The sequence below is a fragment of the Pristiophorus japonicus genome, chromosome 9 (genome assembly GCF_044704955.1).
Source record: "Pristiophorus japonicus isolate sPriJap1 chromosome 9, sPriJap1.hap1, whole genome shotgun sequence".
Classification (NCBI taxonomy): Eukaryota; Metazoa; Chordata; class Chondrichthyes; family Pristiophoridae; genus Pristiophorus; species Pristiophorus japonicus.
This window is the reverse complement of record NC_091985.1, coordinates 74,069,695-74,087,594: the sequence shown is the minus strand read 5'-3', so window position 1 is coordinate 74,087,594 and position 17,900 is coordinate 74,069,695. Positions and strand designations below refer to the sequence as shown.

General features: G+C 47.0%; 1 protein-coding gene across 2 annotated transcripts in view; it reads left to right on the top strand.

The window, feature by feature from the left end:
- The first annotated feature begins 2,393 nt into the window (after positions 1-2,393).
- LOC139272632 (potassium channel subfamily K member 2-like) overlaps positions 2,394-17,900 on the top strand; it is a 246,975-nt gene continuing 231,468 nt past the window's right edge. For both annotated transcript variants that reach the window (XM_070888710.1, XM_070888709.1), the window contains exon 1: positions 2,394-2,702. In XM_070888710.1, the coding sequence (XP_070744811.1) occupies positions 2,514-2,702 (189 nt within the window). In that variant the 5' untranslated portion in view covers positions 2,394-2,513. The remainder of the gene's footprint in view (positions 2,703-17,900) is intronic.

The window sequence follows — 17,900 nt, the reverse complement described above, 5'->3', positions numbered from 1 at the left end:
AGAATAAATGGATTTTGGAAAGTGCGGAGAAATGGGTCTAGAGCTTTAGTTAAAGACTGGTAGAGAAACAGCCTCATTTTGTGTAATAATTTCTATGATTCCAAGACTGTGGCTGTTATTAAAAGCTAGTTGAAATTGATCACCAGTAGAAAGATAACCTTTAAAAAAATTAGAAAATTGCAGACCAGCTAATCTTTATGAGATTCACCACTACGTTTCTTAACTAGCATTATTAGCGAATCTACTTTTACATTAGTTATATAGTAAGTCAAATTAGAGATATTACAACTAAGACTTATTCTCCAGGTGCATTTTTTAGTTGATGAAAGGTTATCTGTAAAATTGGCAACTGTTTGAAAACAATCCTTGATACCTTTTCTGAAACGATCTTTTTTTTCTAAATCAGCGACCTGCAACCTTCAAAGATCTCTGGAGTTTGTTTCAACCGATTGTTATCAAAGTGAACATATCTATGTACTTATTATGACAAATGTTTTTTTAAACTATATTGAGAACGGAAATACCAACTCTTGAGAAGTTACAACTGGAAAGGTTTATTTTTCTTCTGGTGTTTTATGTTTATGATCAACCACAGCTATTGACTGCTTATGACCCTGACAGATTTTTGAGCAAAAGCTCCTTGTTACATGCAATCGGTCCTAATTGAGCAGAACAATGACCACCCTGAGAACAGAAAATCCAGATGTGGCTTCTCCACTTATATAGTAGTGGGGTACAAGAGGCTCTAAAAATAGAAGCGCGCTTTTCGGAACTGGGTTTCTTGTAAAGTTGTAAACTGGAGAGCATGTTTACATTCTTATTGAACTCTTCTCGTGTTAATTCGCAAACTGCTGCTCTTACTGCCAATCATTCATTTGCCTTCATTTTAATAAGAGATATGTGTTAGCACTTAACGAAACTTATTTACTATGCCAGTTTATCTATAATGTCTAAATATTTGGAGATATATATGTACCCAATTAACATAAATGGATTTATCGCCAGTTGCACTCCATACACATGTTCATTGAGATTGTTAGTGAACACAGAAACCGGCCAATGATAGATACAGTAGAATATTAACATGTTAATGGTCATGCATACAAGTAGGTAGATATGTTATGCAAGGAAAATGTGGATTAGCTTGTTAAAATAACAATGATAGTTTTAGCAATAGGTTTTCGGAAAGTCCAAAAGCTAATTCCGTGTATTGCTTGTCAATATAACTAATTGCTTTCTTCGCCGGGTATTTCCCATTCCAATAATAACCAGCATTGCACAATTTACTTTTGGAATAATCGCGCCGTGGAAAGCAGGGGCGGTCTTCTGGATATGGGAGAATGATTTTAATGGATGTGGATCCTTTAAATGAAGCGAGGTGTGAGTGTATGTGTGTGTGCATGTCAGTCCTTCAGAGAGAGAGAGAGAGCCCCATGCGTTTGGATTGGGATGAACACGTATGAGCCATGTGGCAACAACATCCACTCCGAAATGCCCGACTCTCCTATTGAAAATGAACAAAAAAGATTGCTGATATAAGAAAATAGGGTGAATTATTCGTACAAGAAGTAAGTACCCGCCGCCTCCGTGAACAGCACTTCAGTTTGTTAAATGCATTTTAAAAGCGTGTGTTGCGATTGTCATTGTGGAATTAATGCTGAGCAAGATTTTGTAGAGATGCATATTTTATTAGGCTATACTTAGGTCGGCTTTACAGAAAATCTACTAGCTAGATGTGAAAGATATTTTTCAGAAGATGGTTGTGTTCATAGTTGAGTGCTCTGTAAATGTTGACGATCTTTTAAATGAACACTACCTAACGGAGGTTCTGAAAATGAGCACTTAGCGTAATTTATTCAGAATTCCTATTGAGATGCATTTTTCATAAATGTCTTATAAAATGTACGGCACCTTGCGTTTTGCTAACAGTAAAATTAATAACTTAATTTAGTGAGCACATTAAAACACGGTTTATATTCAAGCATTTTAATTTAAATATTGTTTTTACTAGGGCAGGAACTTGAAAAGACTTGCGTGCGATCTACATTGTGAAGAATAAATACCAAAAAATAGGCTTATTTTTTTTAAACCACTCCTTAAACAAGTGTGAGACAAAGTACATCGCTGGTGATAATGTATGGTTCCATAGATGTACCCCACATTCATTAGTCCTGATCTGTTCAATATGTTTCAAGCTGATTTACTCACATATGAATTGTGACGTTTGTTCGTTATCGTTTTGCAGATATTTTGTATATATTTTTTAACTTACCATCCATGATGTAAATTGATTTTATTGCTTTAAAGATAGTGAACCAGTAAACCCCTTTTTAATTTGGTTGACAGTGAAAGGAATCCAATGCATTTATTTATATGTTTGTTTTTGCCCAGTGGCAGCGCCAGACTTACTAGACCCCAAATCAGCAACTCAGAATGCTAAACCAAGGCTGTCCTTTTCTACAAAACCGACGGTTTTAACTCCAGGAGAAAACAGCGACCTGAACCCAACTGTTATGAAATGGAAGACCGCCTCAGCTGTTTTTCTGGTGGTGGTGCTTTATTTGATTATCGGCGCCACTGTGTTTAAAGCGCTTGAACAGCCTGCAGAAAGCTCTCAAAGGACCGCAATTATCATCCAGAAACTGGAGTTTCTGGAAAAGCACATGTGTGTCAATTCCTTGGAACTAGAACTAATAATTCAGGTAAAAAAAGGTGCTTTACCAGTTACTTACACATTGCCTATAACTTGATTAATGATTTGCATGATAGATAAAGTAATATGGCGCTATACATGAACAAAACTTGCAATAATTGGATGCACAATGACCGAGCAATTGAAGTCTTGAATGTTGGTGTAAACTCTGCATTGTTTCCTATTGTGTACTTTGTTTAATGCCAACGACTTGCATTTATATAGCACCTTTGATATAGATGCAGTATAATGTGGATAAATGTGAGGTTATCCATTTTGGGGGCAAAAACACGAAGGCAGAATATTATCTGGATGGCGGCAGATTAGGAAAAGGGGAGGTGTAACGAGACCTGGGTGTCATGGTTCATCAATCACTGAAAGTGGGCATGCAGGTACAGCAGGCGGTAAAGAAGGCAAATGGTATGTTGGCCTTCATAGCTAGGGGATTTGAGTATAGGAGCAGGGAAGTCTTACTGCAGTTGTACAGGGCCTTAGTGAGGCCTCACCTGGAATATTGTGTTCAGTTTTGGTCTCCTAATCTGAGGAAGGACGTTTTTGCTATTGAGGGAGTGCAACGAAGGTTCACCTGACTGATTCCAGGGATGGCTGGGCTGTCATATGAGGAGAGACTGGATCAACTGGGCCTTTATTCAATGGAGTTTAGAAGGATGAGAGGGGATCTCATAGAAACGTATAAGATTCTGACGGGACTGGACAGGTTAGATGCGGGAAGAATGTTCCTGATGTTGGGGAAGTCCAGAACCAGGGGACATAATCTTAGGATAAGGGGTAGGCCATTTAGGATTGAGATGAGGAGAAACTTCTTCACTCAGAGAGTTGTTAACCTGTGGAATTCCCTACCGCAGAGAGTTGTTGATGCCAGTTCATTGGATATATTCATGAGGGAGTGAGATATGGCCCTTACGGCTAAGAGGGTCAAGGGGTATGGAGAGAAAGCAGGAAAGGGGTACTGAAGGAATGATCAGCCATGATCTTATTGAATGGTGGTACAGGCTCGAAGGGCCGAATGGCCTACTCCTGCACCTATTTTCTATGTATCTATGTTTCTATGTCGTGAGATGTTCCAAGGCGCATCACACGAACGTTATCAAACAAAATTTGACACCGAGCCACACAAAGTGATATTAGGACATCATCATCATAGGCAGTCCCTCAGAATCGAGGAAGACGTGTTTCCACTCATAAAGTGAGTTCTTTGGTGGTTGAACAGTCCAATTCGAGAGCCACAGACTCTGTCACAGGTGGGACAGATAGTCGTTGAGGGAAGAGATGGGTGGGACTGGTTTGCCGCACGCTCTTTCTGCTGCCTGTGCTTAATTTTTGCATGCTCTCAGCGATGAGACTCGAGGTGCTCAGCGCCCTCCCGGATGCACTTCCTCCACTTAGGCTCGGTCTTTGGCCAGGGACTCCCAGGTGTCAGTGGGGTTGTCGCACTTTATCAGGGAGGCTTTGAGGGTGTCCTTATAACGTTTCCACTGTCCACCTTTGGCTCGTTTGCCGTGAAGGAGTTCCGAGTAGAGCACTTGCTTTGGGAGTCTCGTATCTGGCATGCGAACTATGTGGCCTGCCCAACGGAGCTGATCAAGTGTGGTCAGTGCTTCAAAGCTGGGAATGTTGGCCTGGACGAGGACGCTAATATTGGTGCGCCTGTAATCCCAGGGGATTTATAGGATCTTGCAGAGACAGCGTTGGTGGTATTTCTCCAGCGACTTGAGGTGTCTACTGTACACGGTCCATGTCTCTGAGCCTTACAGGAGGGCGGGTATTACTACAGTCCTGTAGACCATGAGCTTGGTGACAGTTATGAGGGCGTGGTCTTCAAACATTCTTTTCCTTAGGCGGCTGAAGGCTGCACTGGCGCACTGGAGGCGTTGGATCTCGTTGTCAATCCCTGCTCTTGTTGAAAGGAGGCTCCCGAGATATGCGAAGTGGTCCACGTTGTCCAGGGCCACGCTGTGGATCTTGATGACTGGGGGCAGTGCTGTGCGGCAAGGACAGGCTGGTGGAGGACTTTGTCTTACGGATGTTTAACGTAAGGCCATGCTTTCGTACACAGGCGTCGTCCACGTACTGTAGCTCGATGACAGAGGTTGGGGTGGTATTGGACCTGGAGATGGTGAACAGGTTCCCATTGGTTCTGTAGTTTAGGTCCACTCCAGCGGGGAGCTGGTTGGCTGTGAGCTGGAGCATGGTGGCAAGGAAGATTGAGAAGAGGGTTGGGGGATGATGCAGCACCGTTTGACCCCGGTCCGGACGTGGATTGGGTCTGTAATGGATCTGTTGGTAAGGATCACGGCCTACATGTCGTCGTGGAGCAGGCAGAGGATGGTGACGAACTTTTGGGGGCATCCGAAACGGAGGAGGACACCATCAAAAATCAATGTTTGAAAACCTCAGTAGAGATGGCCGCTGGTGTGGCAGCTCCCTAGGGAGCTCCCCTGTTAAACAATTCTCACCTTCTGCTATCGGCAACTTTCCACCCCCAACTTCCCCCCTCCCGCTGTCTAAACTTCTCCTAGCTTAATAGACCCTAATAGACCCTAATAAGGGGTCCTAAACACGGAAACCCTTACCCTAGTCCCATCCTTGTGAGTCCCATGAGTTTGAGCCATTCGGGCCGACCTCAGGCTTCCCACCATATCACCCATCGGCGATGGTGACTGGGCCTCCTGCAGTGACTGTACCTCCGGAGGCGGCGACCTAGACCTGGCTATCGGATCTCCACCCCCCGCCCCCCCCCAACCGCTCCAGAGTTGATCGGAACACTCCAGCGACGGCAGATGGGCCTTTCCTCCATGACAGAGTCTGGGCCTCCATGATGAAGGCTGGACCTCCTGCGGTAACAGGCGACCTCCTCAATGGTGACCAGGTCCTCCTCTCCTACGACAGCAGCTGGCCTCCCCTCCTCCTGTAGCAACAACTGGAGCTCTCCTTCCCCACTGGTGACCTGGCCTCTTCTCCTCCTCCAACACGTGGTGAGTACCATGGCTGTGAGCCCCCTCGTCCTCCCACCCTGAACTTCAGTGGGCCACTGACCCTCCCAATGCTGCCCCCAACCAAGCCTATTAGGACAGGTGACTTGGTCACAGAGGTAGGTATAAAGGAGCAGCTTAAAGGATTTGAGCGAAGAAATTTGGTTTTCAGTGAAAACGTTTTTTTTTTGCCAAAATGACCATTTCACTTCTCTACCGTTAGTAGGCCAGATGTTCAGCCTTTAATTTGCGCAGCGGTAAAAATTGGCGTTGCACAAGGATTCACAAACCGTGAAATTCGGCAACTTTAGTCCGAGGCCGATAGCACTATGAGAGAGGCCTTGGGAGGGGGGAGAAACACCCACAAAAAATTTGAAAAACAGAAACATTAATAAAACATTCACAAAACCCTTACCTACTAAATCGCTGAAAAAGAATTCAAAAATAAAAACTTTAACTTACCGCTGCTGGCAGGGCTGCACCGACAGGGTTTTCCCTGTCGGTATCCTGGGCGCAGAATATGGGTGTTGAGAGAGCCAAATTTCGGGCGAAAACGCTATTTCGGGTCTTGCACGGTGGTCCTTCTCTCCCCGGCGGTACATGGAAAATGCCATCACAAAAAGGTGCCCGAAGTTCCTGCTGACCGGTTGTTTGCCAAATATGATGAAATATCAGCAAAAACTCAGTCGCAATATCAGCAAATTTCTAGCCCTTAGGGAGGTAATTCCATGAGCTTAGGGCCCAGGCCCCAGCCCAGCATGGCCGCCAATGGTTTAGTGATTAATATCAGGGATGCGCAAAAGACCAGAATTAGAGGAGTGCAGAGATCTCAGAGGTTTGTAGGGTTGGAGGAGGTTACAGAGATAGGGAGAGGCGAGACCATGGAGGGAATTGAAAACAAGGCTCAGAATTTTTAAATCGAGGAGTTACCAGACCAGGAGCCAATGTAGGTAAGCAAGCACAAGGTGATGGGTGATCGGAGCTTAGTGCAAATTAGGATACAGGCAGCAGAGTTTTGGATCAGTTCAGGTATATGGAAGGTGGAAGATGGGAGTCCAACCGGGAGTGCATTGGAATAGTCAAGTCTGGAGTAACAAAGGTATGGATACGGGTTTTAGCAGCAGATGAGCTGAGGCAGCCGTGAAGACGGTGGATGTTCTGGAGCTAGAAGTAGGCAGTCTTGGTGATGGAGTGGATATAAGGTTGGAAGCACATCTCAGGGTTGAATAGGATGCCAAGTATGCGAACGGTCTGGTTCAGCCTCAGACAGTGATCATGGAGAGAGATGAAGTCGGTGGCTAGGGAACGGAGTTTGTGGAAAGTGAAACAGACTGTTATACCACACAAGGGTCGCGATTTCGCCAATGGGCGTGAGTTGGGTGCGGTCAGCATCGGTGGCGTGTGGGGAATGTGGTCCCAGCTACAGCCTGCCCTCTGTTGGTGGGGCTTTGTTAAACCTGCCCTGCAGGGTTCCCAGCCAATTAAAGGGACCACGGCCAACTTGTTTTTGACATTTCATCTGTTAGTGTTCTGCAGCATTGAGTTGCTACAAACACTGACAAGCACTGCACAATGGTGCATGGCTGCACCCAGGCTTCCCCAGATGCTTATGGAGGGAGTCACAGCACACAGGGAGGTTCTCTTCCCTTCCAATGGATGGAAGAGACCTCCCCAGGACATCAATGCAGTCTGGGTGCACATTGCACAGGAGGGCACAAGCAGGGATGTTGTCAAGAGGATCTGGCTGCAGTGACACAAATCTTTCAATGATCTCAGTAGATCACGAAACGTTACTGCAAAGCCACACTCAACTTCATCCTGCTGTGCCACTCATCACATCCCCATCACTTTGCATTCCCTACCCTACTCTTGCACATCCTTACACCAACTAACCTTGTAACTCCACCAATCCCTCTTTATCTACATTATCATTCCACATCTTACGAGCCACCCCTCACACTCACCCTCATCCTGGTCCAATCATACCAACTTGAGTGTTTTAGCCAATGTTCATGTAGACTTTCTGCTAATATTTTGTTAAACATTGAAATCTTTATTTTGTACACTTTGTGTTCGTGGATAGATTTATGTGCACCTTTGGAAGTGGCTTAGAGGGTTAGAGTGAATGGTCAGACATAAGTGTACCCTGCACAATGGTGATGAGTGTGAAAGGAATGGAGTTGGCATTGCAGGGATGATTTAAGGTGCTGGTATGGGGTGGTGCCAATCAGAGTGTGCAATGTCAAGTGAAGTCAATGTGACCATGGTGAGGCCATCTCAGGCCTCCCAGGCAGCAATGTGGTCAGGTGCTGATGCCCTCTGTCCTATGCAGTATTAGGTGCTGGCGCAGAAGGTTGGTGTTGTTGTTGGTGATGCTGGTGTGCCTGGTGATGTTGGTGTTGGGGCTGATTGTGGTGGGATTTTGAGGGCCAAGGTGAGATTTTGTCAAGGGCACTGATGCTGCTAGAATAGATGGCAGGTAAGGTTGAAATGACAAAAGTGATCTGTCAGTGGTGAGGGAAGTTGCTCCAAGGAGGTGACAGTGAATAGAAAGTTCACTGTAACCACTTCCAACCTGCATACAACTCAAAAGCTTCTTCCAAATCCTGAAGGCATCATCTTCAGACATTGGAAAGTGAATAGCTGTGAAATGGTGGCTTTTATACCACCTCTGTAGCTGTCAACTTGCCAAAGCAATAGAGAATCACTGAGAACCTGACTCCACTTACCTGCTGTGTTCCCTGAGGGGCGGCAAACCCATCAAAAAGTTGATACAATTGTAAGTGTCTGCTTTTAATCCTCTTAAATAGCACTAGACTACCTGCTAAGTACCTTAATGAAGTGGCCTGCCACTTGGTGTTGGCTCTGCAATCTGCACGCAGACCTGACAGCTAAGAAACTCACATGGAGGCAGGTGCAGAGTGGGATCCCGTCCCGCTGTTAATCAGAGCCATTTTGACAGTTGGCCCGCCTCCAAACAGGGCCTTTGTGAGGCCACCCCTGGAGTATTGTGTACAGTTTTGGTCTCCTAACTTGAGGAAGGACATTCTTGCTATTGAGGGAGTGCAGCGAAGGTTCACCAGACTGATTCCCGGGATGGCGGGACTGACATATCAAGAAAGACTGGAACAACTGGGCTTGTATTCATTGGAGTTCAGAAGAATGAGAGGGGATCTCATAGAAACGTTTAAAATTCTGACGGGTTTAGACAGGTTAGATGCAGGAAAAATGTTCCCAATGTTGGGGAAGTCCAGAACCAGGGGTCACAGTCTAAGGATAAGGGGTAAGCCATTTAGGACCGAGATGAGGGGAAACTTCTTCACCCAGAGAGTGGTGAACCTGTGGAATTCTCTACCACAGAAAGTTGTTGAGGTCAATTCACTAAATATATTCAAAAAGGAGTTAGATGTAGTCCTTACTACTAGGGGGATCAAGGGTATGGCGAGAAAGCAGGAATGGGGTACTGAAGTTGCGTGTTCAGCCATGAACTCATTGAATGGCGGTGCAGGCTCGAAGGGCCGAATGGCCTAATCCTGCACCTATTTTCTATGTTTCTATGTTTCTATCCCCTGAAGTCCCAAGGGAGCACTGTATATAAGCCGGCGCCGAAGGCCTGTTCCTCACTCTGGAGTGTCTTATTAAAGACTGAGGTCACTGTTACTTTAACCTCCCTGTGTGCAGCCTCATCTGTGTTAGGAACATAATAACTGGCGATGAGAATACGAATCCAACGCAAAGATGCAGCAAACTGTGGCCATCCTGGAGAAGTTCTCGGAGGGTGTGGACTGGGAAGCCTATGTCAAACGGCTAGACCAGTACTTTGTAGCCAACGAACTGCTCGAAGAAGGAAGCACTGCAAAAAGGAGAGCGATCCTCCTCATGGTCTGCGGGGCACCGACCTACAGCCTCATGAAGAATCTTCTGGCTCTGGTGAAACCCACAGATAAGTCGTATGAGGAGCTGTGTACACTGGTTCGGGAGCATCTTAACCCGAGGGAGAGTGTGCTGATGGCGAGGTATCGGTTCTACACGTGTCAGCGATCTGAAGGTCAGGAAATGGCGAGCTACATCGCCGAGTTAAGGCGACTTGCAGGACAATGTGAGTTTGATGGCTGCCTGGAGCAAATGCTCAGAGACTTTTTTGTACTGGGCATTGGCCACGAGACCATCCTACGGAAACTTTTGACTGTAGAGACACCGACCCTCAGTAAGGCCATTGCGATAGCACAGGTGTCCACCAGTGATAACACCAAACAAATCTCTCAGCACACAAGTGCTAGCAATGTTCATAAATTAACTGGAAGTATGTTTGCGAGCAGAAATGTACAAGGCAGAACCCACGAATCTGCAACTGCCAGCAGACCTCAGGTGACCCAGATGACTCAGAGTCCCCAACAAAGGATGAATGCAAGGCAATTCACACCTTGTTGGCGTTGTGGAGGCTTCCATTCAGCCTATTCATGCCGCTTCAAAGGGTATGTTTGCAAGAGCTGTGGAACAATGGGGCACCTTCAATGAGCTTGCAAACGAGCTGCAAGCTCTGCAAAACCTGCTAACCACCACGTGGCCGAGGAAGATCGGCCCATGGTGGATCAAAGCAATTTCGAGCCTCAGAGAGAGGAGACAGATGCTGAAGTACACAGGGTGCACACATTTTCTACAAAATGTCCACCTATAATGCTAAACGTAAAATTGAATGGCTTACCAGTAACCATGGAACTGGACACTGGCGCTAGCCAATCCATCATGAGTAAAAAGATGTTTGCGAGACTGTGGTGCAACAAGGCATTCAGACCAGCCCTGAGCCCCATCCACATGAAACTGAGAATGTACACCAAAGAGCTTATCACTGTCCTGGGCAGCGCCATGGTCAAGGTCACCTACGAGGGCACGGTGCATGAACTGCCACTCTAGATTGTCTCGGGCAATGGCCCCACACTGCTTGGAAGGAGCTGGCTGGGCAAAATCTGCTGGAACTGGGATGACATCCGAGCGCTATCACATGTCGATGAGGCCTCATGTACCCAGGTTCTCAACAAATTTCCTTCCCTTTTTGAGCCATGCATTGGAAACTTTTCTGGGGCGAAGGTGCAGATCCACTTGGTCCCAGAGGCACGACCCATTCACCACAAGGCGCGAGCGGTACCTCACATGATGAGGGAGAGAGTGGAAATCGAGCTGGACAGGCTGCAACGCGAGGGCATCATCTCCCCAGTGGAATTCAGCGAGTGGGCCAGCCCGATTGTTCCAGTACTCAAAAGTGATGGCACGGTCAGGATTTGCGGCGTTATAAAGTAACAATTAATCATTTCTCGCTACAGGACTAATACCCGCTACCTAAGGCAGACGACCTATTTGCGACGCTGGCAGGAGGCAAGACGTTCACCAAGCTCGACCTGACTTCGGCCTACATGACGCAGGAGCTGGAGGAGTCTTCGAAGGGCCTCACCTGCATCAACACGCACAAGGGACTGTTCATCTACAATAGATGCCCGTTTGGAATTCGGTCAGCTGCAGCGATCTTCCAGAGAAACATGGAGAGCCTACTCAAGTCGGTACCACACATGGTGGTCTTTCAGGACAACATATTGGTCATGGGTCGGGACACCGCCGAGCACCTACAAAACCTGGAGGAGTTCCTCCAGCGACTGGATCGCGTAGGGCTGTGGCTGAAGAGGTCGAAATGCGTCTTCATGGCAACAGAAGTGGAGTTTTTGGGGAGAAAGATCACGGCGGATGGCATTTGGCCCACAGACGCCAAGACAGAGGCTATCAGGAATGCGCCCAGGCCAAAGAACGTCATGGAGCTGCGGTCGTTCCTGGGACTCCTCAACTATTTTGGTAACTTCCTACTGGGGTTAAGCACCCTTTTAGAGCCCCTACATGTGTTATTGCGCAAAAGTGAGAACTGGGTATGGGGAAAAAAAACAAGTAATTGCTTTTGAGAAAGCCAGAAACATTTTATGCTCCAACAAGCTGCTTGTATTGTATAACCCGTGTAAAAGACTTGTGCTAGCATGTGACGCGTCGTCGTACGGAGTCGTGTGTGTATTACAACAAGCTAACGTTGCGGGGAAGTTGCAACCTGTCGCCTATGCTTCCAGGAGCTTGTCTAAGGCCGAGAGGGCCTGCAGCATGATTGAGAAAGAGGCATTAGCGTGTGTGTTCGGGGTAAAGAAAATGTTTGGCCTCAAATTTGAGCTGGAAACCGATCACAAGCCCTTCACATCCCTGTTCGCTGAAAACAAGGGGATAAATACTAATGCCTCAGCCTGCATACAAAGGTGGGCACTCGCACTATCAGTGTATAACTATACCATCCGCCACAGGCCAGGCACCGAGAACTGTGCGGATGCTCTCAGTCGGCTACCATTGCCCACCACGGGGGTGGAAATGGCGCAGCCTACAAACTTGTTGATGATGGCGCAGCCCGCAGACTTGTTGATGGTCATGGAAGCGTTTGAAAATTATAAATCACCTGTCACGGCCCTCCAGATTAGGATTGGACCAGCCAAGATCCTCTGCTATCCCGAGTAAAAAACTGTGTACTGCATGGGAGCTGGGCCAGCATCACCGTTGAAATGCAAGAGCTAATCAAGCCATTCCAGCGGCGTAAGGACGAGCTGTCCATTCAGGCAGACTGCCTGTTGTGGGGTAACCGCGTAGTGCTACCAAAAAAGGGCAGGGAGACGTTCATCTCGGATCTCACACGCCAGGGTATAGTAATGATGAAAGCAATTGCCAGATCTCACATGTGGTGGCCCGGTATCGACTCTAACTTAGAGCCCTGTGTACGGCAATGCAGCATGTGTGCTCAGTTGAGCAACGCGCCCAGAGAGGCAGCACTAAGTTTGTGGTCCTGGCCCTCAAGACCATGGTCGAGGATCCATGTCGACTATGCGGGCCCGTTTCTCGGTAAAATGTTCCTGGTGGTGGTGGTGGATGTTTTTACAAAATGGATTGAATGTGAAATAATGTCGGGAAGCACCGCCACCGCCACCATTGAAAGCCTGAGGGCCATGTTTGCCACCCATGGCCTGCCTGACATACTGGTCAGTGACAACGGGCCATGTTTCACCAGTGCTGAATTTAAAGAATTCATGACCCGCAATGGGATCAAATATGTCACCTCGACCCCGTTTAAACCAGCCTCCAATGGGCAGGCAGAGCTGGCAGTACAAACCATCAAACAGAGCCTTAAACGAGTCACAGAAGGCTCACTCCAAACCCGCCTGTCCCGAGTACTGCTCAGCTACCGCACGAGACCCCACTCGCTCACAGGGGTACCCCCGGCTGAGCTACTCATGAAAAGGACACTTAAAACCAGACTCTCGCTGGTTCACCCCAACCTGCATGATCAGGTAGAGAGCAGGCGGCAGCAACAAAATGTAAACGATGGTCGCGCCACTGTGTCACGGGAAATTGATCTGAATGACCCTGTGTATGTGCTAAACTATGGACATGGTCCCAAGTGAATCGTGGGCACCGTGAAAGCTAAAGAAGGGAGTAGGGTGTTTGTAGTCAAACTAGACTATGGACAAATTTGCAGAAAGCACCTGGACCAAACGAGGCTGTGGTTCACAGACTGCCCTGAACAACCCACAGCAGACACCATCTTTTCGAGCCCACAACACACACCCAAAGGATCAACGGCACCACGCCGGACCAGGAAATCAAACCCATCACACCCAACAGCCCAGCAAGGCCAGACTCACCTAGCAGCCCTGCAGGGCCAACAACAAGCCAGCCCAGCGAGGGCACAGCCAACACACCAGAACAGACATTTGTACCGAGGCGGTCCATCAGGGAAAGAAATGCTCCCAACCGCCTCACCTTTAAATAGTTTTCACTTTGACTTTCGGAGGGGGAATGATGTTGTGTATCTGTAAAGCATGCACTCCCATGTTCCGCCATCAGGGAGCTCATCCCCTGAAGTCCCAAGGGTTCCCAGCATCCCTTGGGAGCACTATATATAAGCCGGCCCCTAAGGCCTGTTCCTCACTCTGGAGTGTCTTATTAAAGACTGAGGTCACTGTTACTTTAATCTCCCTGTGTGCAGCCTCATCTGTGTTAGGAACACAATAGAAGCGATGTGAGGCCCCACTCCCCACCCCAGCATTCTTACACTTCTTTGGTTTAACCTGCATACCACATAACTCTAAAGCAGTGCTAAACCAGGTTTAAATAAAGTGATCAGAGGGTCCCATGGATCTCCTGCACACTTTTTAATCATGCCTGGAGTTAATTTAACTGTGTGGATATCCCCAGTGTGTTGTCCAAACACCTAGGCACAAATGGGCACAGAAACATCCAGTGTATCAGGCGAGGTATGCACACTCATTACGAGCCACAAGTGTGGCGCCCACCATATTGGATAGGGCTGATTCATAGACATCCAAGGCGCATGCCAGATCTATTTAAAACAATTAATTAAATATTCAATTAAGGTCCTACACTTGCTGCAGGACTCTTTTCTGATATTTGTCTGGCCCAACGTTGGATTCGTCATGTGAGAAACTCACCCAGCAACTTGTGGTGCTAAAGGCAAGAAGGACCCTAAAGCAGTGCTGTTTAAAGGGCTCATCCACTACTTACAAGTTAGTTGCTGTACAGGAACTTCTCCTACGGTTTCACCCTGTCCTAATCCTGAACTTGCATCTTTCTCTAGTTTTTCTCCTATTGCCCCTCATGCCCTCTCGAAGTTCACCTTGTCCTTGAGACCCATCTCCTGCTCCCTCGCCCCTTTTCCCACCAAATTGCTGACCAACTAACTTCCCTTCCTGGCCCCCATGTTAGCTGGTATTGCTAATTGTTCCCTCTCCTCAAGTACTGTCCCCCTCTCCTTCAAATCTGCCCTCATAACCCCCTTCTCAAAATATCCACCCTTGACCTCTCCGTCCTTGTAAACTACTGGCCCAGCTCCAGGCTCCCTTTCCTCTCCAAAGTCATTGAATGTGTTGTCGCCTCCCAAATCCATGCTCAACTTTCTCGTAACTCCATGCTTGTACCACTCCAATCAAGTTTCCACCTCACCACAGCACTGAAATGGCCTTTTGTCATCTTAGGTGACTGTGACCATGGTAAACCATCCCTTCTCACACTTCTCGACTGTCTGCAGCCTTTGACATGGTTGACCACATCATCCTTCTCCAATGCCTCTCCTCTGTTGTTCAGTTTGGTTTCTATCCGGTCATAGCCAGAGAAACAACTGCAATAGCTTCTCTTCCTACACCTGCACCGTTACATCTGGAGTTGCCCAAGGTTCTATCCTTGGCCCCCTCTTATTTCTCATCTGCAATATGCCCATGGCAACAACACCCAAAAATACAAAGTCATGTACCATGTATAAGAATATAAGAACATAAGAAATAGGAACAGGAGTAGGCCATACGGCCCCTCGAGCCTGCTCCACCATTCAATAAGATCATGGCTGATCTGATCATGGACTCAGCTCCACTTCCCCGCCCGCTCCCCATAACCCCTTATCCCCTTATCATTTAAGAAACTGTCTATTTCTGTCTTTAAATTTATTCAATGTCCCAGCTTCCACAGCTCTCTGAGGCAGCGAATTCCATAGATTTACAACCCTTTGAGAGAATTTTTTTTTTTTCTCCTCATCTCTGTTTTAAATGGGCGGCTCCTTATTCTAAGATCATGCCCTCTAATTCTAGTCTCCCCCATCAGTGGAAACATCCTCTCGGCATCCAACTTGTCAAGCCCCCTCATAATCTTATTCGTTTCGATATCACCTCTCATTCTTCTGAATTCCAGTGAGTAGAGGCCCAACCTACTCAACCTTTCCTCATAAGTCAACCCCCTCATCTCCGGAATCATCCAAGTGAACCTTCTCTGAACTGCCTCCAAAGCAAGTATATCCTTTCGTAAATATGGAAACCAAAACTGCACACAGTATTCCAGGTGTGGCCTCACCAATACCTTATATAGCTGTAGCAAGACTTCCCTGCTTTTATACTCCATCCCCTTTGCAATAAAGGCCAAGATACCATTAGCCTTCCTGATCACTTGCTGTACCTGCATACTTTCCTTTTGTGTTTCATACACAAACACGCCCAGGTCCCGCTGTACTTTGAAATCTTTCTCCATTTAAATAATTACTTGCTCTTTGACTTTTTCTGCCAAAGTGCATGACCTTACACTTCCGACATTATACTCCATCTGCCAAATTTTTGCTCACTCACTTAGCCTGTCTATGTCCTTTTGCTGATTTTTTGTGTCCTCCTTACACTCAGCTTTTCCTCCCATCTTTGTATCATCAGCAAACTTGGCTACGTTACACTCGGTTCCTTCTTCCAAATCATTAATATAGATTGTAAATAGTTGGGGTCCCAGCACTGATCCCTGCAGCACCCCACTAGTTACTCGTTGCCAACCAGAGAATGAACCATTTATCCAGACTCTCTGATCTCTGTTAGTTAGCCAATCCTCTTTCCATGCTAATATATTACCTCCAACCCTGTGAACTTTTATCTTGTGCAGTAACCTTTTATGTGGCACCTTGTCAAATGCCTCCTGGAAGTTCAAATACACCACATCCACTGGTTCCCCTTTCTCCACCCTGTTAAACACTAACAACGCTCAGCTCTACCTGACTACTACCTCTCTTGATCTTTCTACTGCTCTGATTTTCACACTGCTAGTCAAACATCCAGTATTAGATGAGTAAAAATTTCTTCCATTTAAATATTGGGAGGACCGAAGCCATTATTGTTGGTCCCCGCCAAAAAGTCTGTTCTCTACTCATCATCTCCATCTCGCTCCCTGGCCATTGTCTGAGTCTGAGCCAGACCGCTCGTAACCTTGGTATCCTATTTGACCCTGGGCTGAAATGCCGACCCCATATCCTCTCCATCACCAAGAATGCCTACTTCAACCTCTGTAACATCGCCTGCTTCCACCCCTGCCTCCGCTCATCTGCTGCTGAAACCCTCATCCATACTTTGTTACCTCCAGATTCGACGATTCCAATGCTCTCCTGCTCGGCCTCCCACCTTGCACTCTACAAAAACTTTAACTCATCCAAAACTTTGCTGCCTGTATTATAAATCGCTCCGTCCAATTCACCCATCACCCCTATGCTTGCTGACCAACGTTGACGCGCAGTCCGGCAACGTCTTGATTTAAAAATTCTCATCTTGTTTTCAAATCCCTTCATGGCCTCACCCCATTCTATCTCTGTAACCTCCTCCAGCCCTACAACCCTCTGGGATCTCTGTGCTCCTCCAATTCTGGCCTCTTGAGCATCGCTGATTTTAATCGCTCCACTATTGGTGGCCATGCCTTCAGCTGCCAAGGCCCTAAGCTCTGGAATTCCCTCCCAAAGCCTATCAACCTCTCTATATCTCTCCCCCCTTTAAGATGCTCCTTAAATCGTACCTCTCATCTGTCCTAATATCTGCTTATGTGGCTCGCTGTCAAATTTTGTTTGATAATGCTACTGCTATGTTATTATGTTAAAGGTGCTATTTAAACACAAGTTGTTGTTGATGATGGCTTGTCATTTGAGGCTGCTAATTGGGCCTGTTTTCTGACTGTGAAATTGACAGCTGAGAAGAAGATTTTGCTGGTGCTGCATTGTTTTTGGCTGCCTTCAAAACAGTTGTACTCTTGTTATGGGTGATCTGATAGAGCTGCCTTTGGGGCTGGAGGAGGAGGGGAAGCAGCAAGGAAGGCATGACAGAGCAGGAGTGGCTCATTGAAGAGGTAGGAGGAGGGCATTTGCAGGAAGCCATGCCCACTGTGGGTCTTCAGGGAGCATTTCTACATAAATTTTTCAGAGGAGGAATGTCTCAGGCACCTTCACCAGAAAGGAGGCTGTTACTGAGCTATGTCACTTGCTGCAGTCACATGGCATAGTCAGCATTGCCTGTGGCTGTCAAGGTCATTCTGGATCCGAACAGTTATGCCACAGGCTCCTTTCAGGCTGCAGCAGATGACATCAGTCCACCACGGTATCAGGCAGGCCATCAAGACTACATCAGGAGGAATACCTACATCTCATTCTCCATGGACAGAGTGAATCAGAATGAGAGAGCACTCGGCTTTGCATCCATGGCAGGCTTCCCCAGGATCCAAGATGTGGCCTTGCATGACTACATATCCAGCCTAGAATCTTTGTGAATAGAAAGAGATTCCACTCCCTTAGCGTCCAGCTGGTTTGTGACCACAGACAGCACATCATGCAGGTCTGTGCCCGG